Source organism: Tarenaya hassleriana, unplaced genomic scaffold (genome assembly GCF_000463585.1).
Source record: "Tarenaya hassleriana unplaced genomic scaffold, ASM46358v1 Cleome9, whole genome shotgun sequence".
NCBI lineage: Eukaryota > Viridiplantae > Streptophyta > Magnoliopsida > Brassicales > Cleomaceae > Tarenaya > Tarenaya hassleriana.
The window spans coordinates 1,710,322-1,720,386 of NW_010971389.1; the positions used below are offsets into that span (position 1 = coordinate 1,710,322).

At 38.9% G+C, this 10,065-nt stretch overlaps 2 protein-coding genes across 3 annotated transcripts in view; one reads left to right on the plus strand and one right to left on the minus strand.

The window, feature by feature from the left end:
* The first annotated feature begins 2,913 nt into the window (after window positions 1-2,913).
* LOC104803811 lies at window positions 2,914-6,240 on the plus strand. Its single transcript, XM_010527878.1, is given in 6 exon segments — window positions 2,914-3,207; window positions 3,209-3,519; window positions 4,366-4,447; window positions 4,719-4,935; window positions 4,937-5,345; window positions 5,710-6,240. Coding segments are annotated over 5 exon segments (873 nt in total). The 5' UTR covers window positions 2,914-3,145; the 3' UTR covers window positions 5,138-5,345; window positions 5,710-6,240.
* LOC104803810 (myb-related protein 3R-1-like) overlaps window positions 6,214-10,065 on the minus strand; it is a 5,733-nt gene continuing 1,881 nt past the window's right edge. The window contains exons 7-13 of one of the 2 annotated variants that reach the window (XM_010527877.2): window positions 10,056-10,065; window positions 9,807-9,933; window positions 7,919-9,701; window positions 7,362-7,606; window positions 7,153-7,267; window positions 6,801-7,040; window positions 6,214-6,543 (exon numbers count right to left, since the gene is read on the minus strand). In XM_010527877.2, the coding sequence (XP_010526179.1) occupies window positions 6,469-6,543; window positions 6,801-7,040; window positions 7,153-7,267; window positions 7,362-7,606; window positions 7,919-9,701; window positions 9,807-9,933; window positions 10,056-10,065 (2,595 nt within the window). In that variant the 3' untranslated portion in view covers window positions 6,214-6,468. Of the gene's footprint in view, window positions 6,544-6,800; window positions 7,041-7,152; window positions 7,268-7,361; window positions 7,607-7,918; window positions 9,702-9,806; window positions 9,934-10,055 lie in introns of those variants that run through there. The other variant, XM_019201382.1, reaches the window with a different exon arrangement.

A 10,065-nucleotide genomic window follows, 5' to 3' on the forward strand; every position in this document is an offset into this window, starting at 1 on the left:
TGGTCATGAGTTTGACGATAAGGAAGCAGCGCAAGAATATGTTCGAAAGGGTGCAGCTGTGGCTCGTTTTAGGTATACTACGATGAGGTCTGATAAGAAGTTATGGGAAATAAGATGTAAATTTGCTGGATCCGGCTGTAATTGGAGGTTGCGTACGGCATTGATCTTAAACTCGAAGCGTTGGAGTGTAAGAAAACACCATCATCATCATCATCATCATCATGACAACCAACGCACTCTTTCACCATAACTTCTCTAAGTCCACTTGAATGTTCACTATCAGAAAGATGTATAACTTCTGGCACATTATTACTCCCAACTTTACTCTTAAAATTTGGGCTCAACATAAAACAATCTTCATAGTCTACAACACCTCGTTTCCCATTTCCTCCAACAACACTACCATCCGCAGGAATTATAGCCTCTTCTTCAACGTTTTCTTCAGCATCAGTTTTCATACGTAACTCTCCTATCTCCACATAAAGCATACCTCGCAATCCATTTATTTTATCCAACAAATAAATATGAACGTGCTTGTCATTCCATACGTATGTCGGCTTTCTGTTCTCCTTGACATTTGGCAAATAACTTAACCTGATCTCCGTTTTATCTTTCTCCACCTTCATCTCAGCACATAACTCTCGAACAAGGTCACTGTAGGTTACCTCACAGGGGGGCAAAAGAACAACAATCTTTGATTTTCCATGAACTTTCCTTCCCATTCATGTTCTCCGTTTTTATTCAATATCCACCTACCATCATACAGAAAGTATACAATTGTCGATCTCTCATCTTGCCCGTCCATCGTAGCTGTAGAAAGCACAAATACAAAATACATATCAATTCAACTATTCTGGACTATGTGACCATGTGACCATATGAATATAATACCATGTGACCATGTGACCATGTGACCATATGACCATTATTATCATTCTGGCTATTCTGGACCATGTGACCATGTGACATTTTGACCATGTGAATTCCTCACCCTGTAACCATTATTACCAATCCTACTATTATGAATCATGTGACCATGTGACCATGCGGCCATGGTACCATGTGACCATGTGAACATAGTCTCATGTGACTATTGTAATATAGTACCATGTGACCATGTAAACATAGTACCATGTGACCATGTGAAAATAGTACCATATCATTCTTGAAACATATGCCAACCGTTATGTTAATGAGCATGTCACTTTGTGATCGTGTGACCGTGTGGCCATCTCACCAACTCCTCTCTACTGTGACCCGACATTTGTGTTTAGTGATACTCTAGAAACAACATCTAAAGTCCAGATCCGACCCCGATCTATGACTATACTATACTACAAAAGATAAAACTTCAAAACTGTCAACAATTAGAAGAAAAAAGGTAGAAGAAGCATCACTGTTCATCATATAAACACCGACAACCATCAATGTGGGTAGAAACAAATGAGATTTTCACATTTTCTTATCTGTTTTCAACTTCTTCAACAATTTTCCACTGATTTTGCTTTGATTTCTACTGATTTTGGAGAAAAAATCGCAAGATTGAGATGAGAGAGAAAGTGTAGGAGAGAGAGAGCTCAATGTCGATGAGGGAGAGAGAGACAGGAGAGAGACACCGGAAAGAGAGAGGAGAGAGACCGCGTTTACCCTAATTTTGGGGATATTTTTTTAATAAAAAATTAAATATAAAAGGGTGTTTTGGTCATTATTTATAGAAGAGGGTATATTAGATGTTGGAATTTTTTTTTAATAAGGGGAGGGTATGAGTGGAAGTTGATGTAGCACATTGAGTGTAAAACAGAAGTTGCCCCCGATGAGATATACGACGTCACCGAGGATGATTTATTAGTAGGTCCATTAATTTGTTATCCAAATAGTAAAATATCAAATAGCTATCTGACATGCAAAAAAAAACATATATATATATATATAATGGCTTCTTATCTAACAATTTTATGTAAATTAAATTGAACTTAATATTTTTTTAACTCAAATAAAAATATTTCCCGTTTCCCATTTTGTGTTTCGATTATATTTATTTATTAAACCACCCTTTTGAATGGGAAAGTTGTCACAAAGAACGCTTTCAACCTGCTATATTTAATTTGATTTTTCAACTAAATGTCAATATTTGCAAGGTTGCCAGCTAATTTTTGTTCATTGTTTAATTTTTTAAAAACATATTCGTTAGTTCGAGTTGACCAAAAAGTTATAAAATTATGTATGGTTTAGCGACAAAAAAGGAATTATTGAAACTAATTAATCTTTTCATTATAATATTTTTGGAATAGTGATATAAATAAATTAAAAATAAAATACGAAGTCATATTATAACCCGTATGCGTTCCAAATATACGGTGAGAAGCCGCTATGCTTTTAACATTATAATGGATTTGGAACTTTATGTTGCGTATATGTTTATGATTGTGGGACTCACGTGGCTGGTGGCTAGAGTTTTCACTTTGTTTTTTCATTTTTGTACGATTTAACATATACATATATGTGTGATAGAATAAAATTAAATAATATATTCATCGATTCATCGATCTCAATAATAGTAGTTAAAATAAAAATAAATTTGAACTAAATAGGATTGTAGTGCAAAAGTTTGAAATGAATACAATAATATTTTAGAAAATAGATAATTTTAAATAAAACATTCAATTTAAATTCAATTCGAAATAAATAAAATTGGATTGTTTTGGATGATTTAAACTACATGAATAAAAATAATTACAATATAATTAAAATTTCAAATATATATAATTTTATAATTATTAATTATAAAAAGTCAACTATAGATTTAGTGGGCACATTTGTTATTGTTTTGAAACTATAGGGTCTTTCTGTAATTATAAAAAGATAGCCGAATCTGGTCGTGTGTGTTGTTTGTTTATGCCCGTCCAACGGCAGGCACCGTAACCTACACGCGCCATTTGTTCCTGCATCACCATTTCTCCTTCCATCCGCGAAATTCGAAATCTTTTTACTCGTCTTTCAGATTCATTGATTCTTCTTTGAATTCTGCTAAATCCCTTGATATAGGGTTTTGCATAGATTTTTAAATCTTTGTTTGGAGTTTTCGGGAATCAGGAAAAGCACCGGGTGAAAGGTTTTGGATTAGGGTTTTTTGGTTCCCTCGTCAATGGCGACTATCGGAGACGCGTTGCGTCAGGCGTTTATGCCGAAGCACGAGTACGAGAGCCTGAGAGGAGGATAGAGCTTGGATTAAGCTTCAGAAGCCCATGTTAATGGCGATCGTGGGCTTCATTTGCTTCGTTATCTTCACGTGCACGGTCGTCAGCTTGAAAATCGTGTTTCCTTCGGATGTTCTGAAGAGGCCATTTTGCAGTGACAAGAAGCTACTGTCATTGTCCATCAATGGCAAATCCGGCGACTCAGATCTGTTTTCCAGTGCTTTTTACTTGACGGATCAAGAAACTGCGGATTACTACTGGATGGTCGTTTTCGTACCCTCGACGATAGTCTTCCTTGTATCAGCTGTTTATCTTGTAGCAGGTTAGAATCGTTTTTGGGTTTGGCTTATTTCGTTCCCTGATTATCTAGAGGTGGAATTTCCCGTTGGGTTTCTTCATTCATCTGAGATTCTGAGGTACAATGCTCGACTCTACACGAGCTTAGATGACTTGTCTCTTTGTTATTTTTGCGAATTTTAAAACTTGGCTTCTAAATTTGTTGATTGTTGTGAAAAAATCAGTTAGAGAGGTGATTGGTTATGCCCTCAAAGCCCAAATGGCTGTTAGATCAGTTCAAGATGTCAGTGACTTTTGATGAAAGTCAATGTTAGCATTGATGGGTTTACTTGTGTGGGAATTAGTGTTCCTCTGTTTTGTTTCCGAGTTTCAGTCTTTTAGAAAATCAGCATTTCCTTGGACTTTGATGAATCTTTTTCAGGGATAAGAGACTCTGGGATTGAACAAATTTGCTCACATTGTCTCAGTTAGTTCCTCGGGTAGGTTTTGTTAGATGAGATCCTAATCATATTTGGTGTATGAGGAAAGAAAGTACCCTTTCCGTTTTGGAGCATTATGTCGTCTGTATTATCAGAGAATATGATCTAAGAAGTTGTAAAAATGCAACCCTTGTGTAGATTGGAGTCATTGGACTGATACAGACAAGACCCTACGATCCTGTCTTTAACACCGTCCTGCAAAGATTCCCAGATGCATAATCATTGTGATGTCTTACCGTTATAGCTGTGAAAGTTCTGGCTTTCTCTGCCTATGTCTTCTAAAAATCGTAAAATGCTTCTATTACTCGCTTTTCCTTCAGGATTTTGAGTTGGTGTGCATGGGATATTTCGTACTTCTAAGTTCCGCATTCTTTGTTTTTTCAACGTTTCAGGAACTGATGTGGCTTATTCTGCTCCTTCTCGTCCTGAATGTCTAAAAGTAGTCGAAAATAATTACTGTTCTTCGAGAAGAGGTATACTATACTCACTCCATAAGGGCTATTTGGTTTCCTGTAGTAGTGTTTGTATTTGATATGCCTGTTATAGTTTCATGTCTTTCTAATGTCAGCTTTTCTCTTATATGTCACCTATACATTCTTTGTGTCTATGCCTGATCTATACCCGAAAATAATAATCGATTAAAAAAGAACTGCTGATTTCAATCTTGCTTGCCGGAATCTGATCCTATCAAAGCTTGGATTCTTTATCAGTTATGCATTCTCTAATCCTTTCTTAATTTCAAGGATGGAGTTCGCTGTCTCTCAGTTCTGAATGCTGTCTTCGCTGTCGTATTTGGTTTTGGTCTCCTTGCTCTGTTTCTTGGTTCAATCCTCCTGACATTGGGCAATAGCTGTTCTCTGCCATTGTTTTGGTGCTACAAGATTTCTTCGTGGGGTTTAATTGTCTTATGTGGTGGAACCGATTTCTTCCTTAGAAGGAAAGCGGCAGTGATTCTTGACGAGGGGAGAGTTTGGTAACCAGAATCTCGAGCTGGAGATGTTTGAAGCTAAACCTTTGGAAGTCACACAAGAAGTTGAAAGAAGAATCAACGACTGATTCAAGGTGTGGATGGGACCATCTCTGTTATCATCCGATGAAGAAGATGAGCTCGATGTTTACAAAGAAACGCCTCAGGTGACTCGTACTCTTACTACTAGCGTGTGATTCTTGAAAGAAGAGTATCGGATTACATGCTGCCTTTGGAATTCTCATCTCCTCCTTGACATCCCCAAGGAATGCAGTGGATAACGACGGCCCATCATGATTTTTTGGAACGATGATTGGACCAGACAACTGTGTAACCTAGCTGCTGAGGACATTGAATCTTCCTAATGAGGTGCTCACATAGCTCGTCGGACAAGCTATTTGACAGGTCAGTTTCTCTCTTTGACATGGAACCAATCATATGACTGATGACAGGAGAAGCCAGAGAAGCTGAAACTAAGTAGTGTCAATAGGCTGTAACTGAGAAAACATAGCCTGCGCCTTGTAGATATGCATACAGTGGATTCCCCATGTTTTTTTTTTTGCATTTTTTGGTGGGGGCATTGTCGGTTTTGATGATTATGGAATTATCCAATCACCATATGTTATTTGGTAATCCATTCTCAATACTCAGATCCTTTTCTAGAATGCTCATTATCATAAACGTCGTTGTTGTGGATAGAATTGGATGTGAACCGGGTATCCGAGATTTTGGGTGATTTGATCTTGAATTCAAGTCTCTCGGGTTCCAGGATTCGGAACCTGTCGCCAGACTCAAGTTGTTAGGGTACCCACGAGGTGTTCCAAATGTTGGGATACCCTCGGGTTGTCTTGATAAGAGTGAGGATGAGGAAAGAGAAAAATAATAGACGAAGAGCGAAGGAGGTGAGGGGCAAAAGAGGGAGAGGTGAAGAAAGAGAGAGACGATAAACGGAGGAGAGCAAGACAAGGCGGGGACGAGATGATGCAAGGCGTCTGAACGACGAAATCCTGAGCTGAACCCTAGACGAGCTCAGCCACGGTCCGTGGCCCACGGGTATACGTAATGTGGATTTTCATCGTCTGACATTCGAATTCAGATGTTCATTGTCGACGTACCTGAATCTATCTCGTCGGTGGGCGAATAATATGTGATGCCTAAAAGTTACCAAAAATTGAGGGTCTTTTTGGGTACGGAATCATTGATATGTACTGTTTCTTGTACAACAAGACATAATTACTTGAAACTCACCATGATGATGAACGACTGATCCTCATGAAAAGAATATAATCTTTTTTTTCCAGTGTTGTTGGAAATCAATTGTATCAGTTCCCAAAAGGTGAAGAGCTGCGGATACAGAGACACCAAGAGGGGGATTATGAAAAAGACATTACACATAAAAGGAAGATGCCAATCTACAAATTGAATGGGCAAGAATAGATTTTTTTTTTTCTGAGCTATGAACAAAAAGCATCCTTTTCTATCTGAAATCTTCAAGAGGTAAGATGAGGACATCGAGTATCTAATCTGCCTAGGAACCCGAGAAGGAAGCCTTTGCTTTTCCAGGTGTCCCGCAATCGCTGAAATCCAGCGTTCTCCGTTCCACCTGCACAGCCATTTCCACAACCCGGTTCTGAATAAACTGTTTACGAGAGTATAAGATCGCATAACAAAAAGTATTAACTCTATGTTCTTGAACCAAAAGTGTTGAGCTTTCATTAGAACAATGATGTAACTTGTAAGATCAAGATGAACCACAAATGCCATCATGGAAAAGCAACCATCTTTTTGTGACATTTGTTTCTCCAATTTGCAGAAATTAAGCACCTAGAACAAGTGGAAAAAAGGGTTTGTGATGCATACTGTAATGGTTGAATCCGAGACATGGGAATGATTTCCCGGTTGATCACGAGGCTGGTGCCGGTTTTCTTTACCATGAGTAGACTTTCTCTGTTGCCTTTTGCTGAGTATCGTCTCGGGAGTGTCATTACCCAAAACATCCAAAGCATCTGCATATGTTGCCGCTGTATGTTCACTCAAATGTTTCATCAGTCCTAAGGCATCATAGCTTCTCTCCCCGGGGCTCAAAAAGTATCCAAAACCCTGGAAAGAAAGTACCAACGAATGCGTGTTACCATCGAAATGAGCTTCGATATGGAAAGGAGAAGAACATTCAGAAACTATAATAACACTAGGAGATGTTATACTAACTTACCTCAAGTGCCACTTCGGTGGGAAACCTTGGGCTTGAGAAGAAAGAACTAAAGAACAAAGGAGACTTCCATGCAGAAGGAGATTCTAGACTTTTTCTAAATGGCGTTCCATTGAATCTGGAAATGAAATAGAGATTTTCAAGCAAACATAAGAAACATCCGACACTACTATCGATATAAATCACGGGAAAAAAAACATTTACGAACTTACGTTCCAAGATTTTCAAAATTTATGTTGTTCTCTGCAGTGTCAGTCTTATTCCCTTTGGTTGCGGATGAGGGAATGGATTCTGCAGTGCAAGGAAGTTCTGATGGAATTCCCTGCCTTGGGATACCTATGGACCTTTTGTGTATGTTTGTTGGAGTTTTTGTGCCAGAATTCATGTTTTTGTCAGGAGAAAACTGTTGAAGCTCATTTTCATTATGCTCCACAAGAATTCCAGAAGTTTCCCAGTCCTGGTGCAAAGGCAAACACAAGATGAGCAGGTAAGAGCATAAGCTCTAAAGATCATTGAAGAAATAGCACCAAAATAATCAAGGTCATTATCACTGGGAAAAAGAGTACAGAAATCTAGATCTAACATGCTATAAGTCCCATGAGATTCTAACAATTTTATGAAATAAACTATAAGCTTTTAACTTTGTGCACCACAGCAAATGCATGCCAGACAGTCAAAGCGAAAGCATATATCTGATATCAGAAACGGAATGAATCTAGTTGAAATTACTAAAAAGATTGCAAATGCAAAAGTACAAATATAAACTTACATTTTGGACTGAAACATCTCCTTCTTTCAGTGCCTTTACAATTGTTATAGACACCATTCCCTCAGCTTTATCGTGAGAATCCGAGGTTTCCTTCAGGTCTTTAACATCTGAAACCAATTCTTGACCTAAACCACCTGTTTCACAACCCCTATTTTCTTTGCCTTCACAAGGTGTGGCACACCTATTCTTATTGTCAGGATACTCAGACAGGAGAGAGGACTTGCAATCATCTCTCGCAGGAAAATCTTTAGCTAAGGAAGATGCTACTCCTCGTTCAAGCTTTTTGTCTTTTCTTCTATCAAGCAAGGGTGACAACAAATCACAGTGACGCTTCTTCAAGATGGATGGTGGACCATTGAAGGTTTTGGCAGCATCTTTAAGCACGACATCAGTGGTATCATCACGAGATGGCGAATCCCATAACCTAAACGGAGTCATACAATTCATAGAGGAGACCATAAACTGGCGGATACCAAAGGGACTATACTCTTGCTGTAAATCACTACTTGATTGTGCAAGATCACAGCTGAAGAAAGGGATATCAGCACTTGGAAAACGGGGAGGTTCATAACACAGAGTGCCTTTGTCTTTCCCATTTTGCTTATCATCAATAGGAAACGAAAGCTGGTTTACTCTAGGAGGAGAAGAAAAACTATCCACGGGGACTAATTTCAAGGAATCCTTCGGAATATATGATAGCTCCTGCAGATCTGCATTACCACCGTAATCACCATTACCATGGGGATTTTCAGGCCTGTCAGTGTGAACGAAATCAGCCTCCCTATCTTTTTTACCTTCTGACTCTTTAGCTCCAATCAGGTGACAACTTTGATCAGGTTTCTTACAGTCTAAACGCAAATCCTTGTCTGCAGTAAGTAACAAATCAACATGTCGACCACCTTCCAAGACATCCAAACTTGTAGGATGGCAGGATGAAGCCAAAATGTTTCCAGTTTCATGAGCTTGGTTTTCTGATGACAGATGACAAAAAGATCCCTTGTTTTCTTGAAAGCTAACTACACTTGAGCTTTGCTCAAAAGCCCCTGAGGAAGTACACCCATCCTTCATGTTATCTGGGAAAAGGACCCTGCAGCACCCCTCATCGGTGAGCAATAGTTGAGTTTGTGGTGGAGGATCTTTATCCAGACTTGGCATAGAAGGTGAAGCTCTTAATACTGAAGTTTGAACTATTCCAATCACTTCATGTCTTTCTTTTACATCCATGCAATGAGTCATCATCCTTGACGAGTCTTGACCAAGCTCCTGTTTAGCATCTTTAGATCCATCCTGCAAATTAAACTGATGTTCCATGGCTGTAGAAGTCTCAATCTCATGAGAGCAATTTGAATTTGGGAACTTTGCTGAGTATTCTGCTTCGCATGGAATTTCTGGGACAATAAACATGATGTCATCAAAAGTGGGGCAATGTGGCTCTGCAGATGATGTGGGTTTAGAGGTTTGTTTCTCCATTCCACATGGCATTTCAGACAAGAACGATTGCTCATTTACAGGCTTCACCTCATCAGGTAAACCATTAGTAGATTGTGAACAACCAAAAGTTGTTGAACCTTGGCTGCATTCAGATTCTTCTGCATCAGCTCCAGGTTTGGTACTACCTTCATCTCCACTACTTTGCACCCGTGAAGCTGATGAAGGGTTAGACATGTTTTGAGGGGGAAAGAGAGGCAAGCTCTGAAACTGATCTAAAAGACCTGACGCCAAGTACATATCCAACTTCTTCTTAACCGAACTGTTCCAGTGATTTTTTATTCCGTTGTCTGACCTAAGGATAATGCGATAACAAAAAATTTATTCATATGAGACCAGCACATTTTCAGGGAGACTTCTTTTGCGTAATGCAAGGACACATGAAGAAGACATTTTTTACCTCCCTGGCAGGAACTTCGTTAGCTCCGCCCATCTGTTCCCATAAATTTGATGAGCACGGATAAGAGTTAGTTCCTCCTCCTGACTCCATGCCTCTTTGTTAATGGAAGGATTCAGATGATTGTGCCACCTATATGAATCACAGAAATGTACATGCAAACCCCGATACAACCAATCCAAAAGTTAAATACTAAATCATGCAAACGTAATATCAACAACACTTGTAAAAAGAGAAGCAGTCTATGCTCGTACCTTTCCCT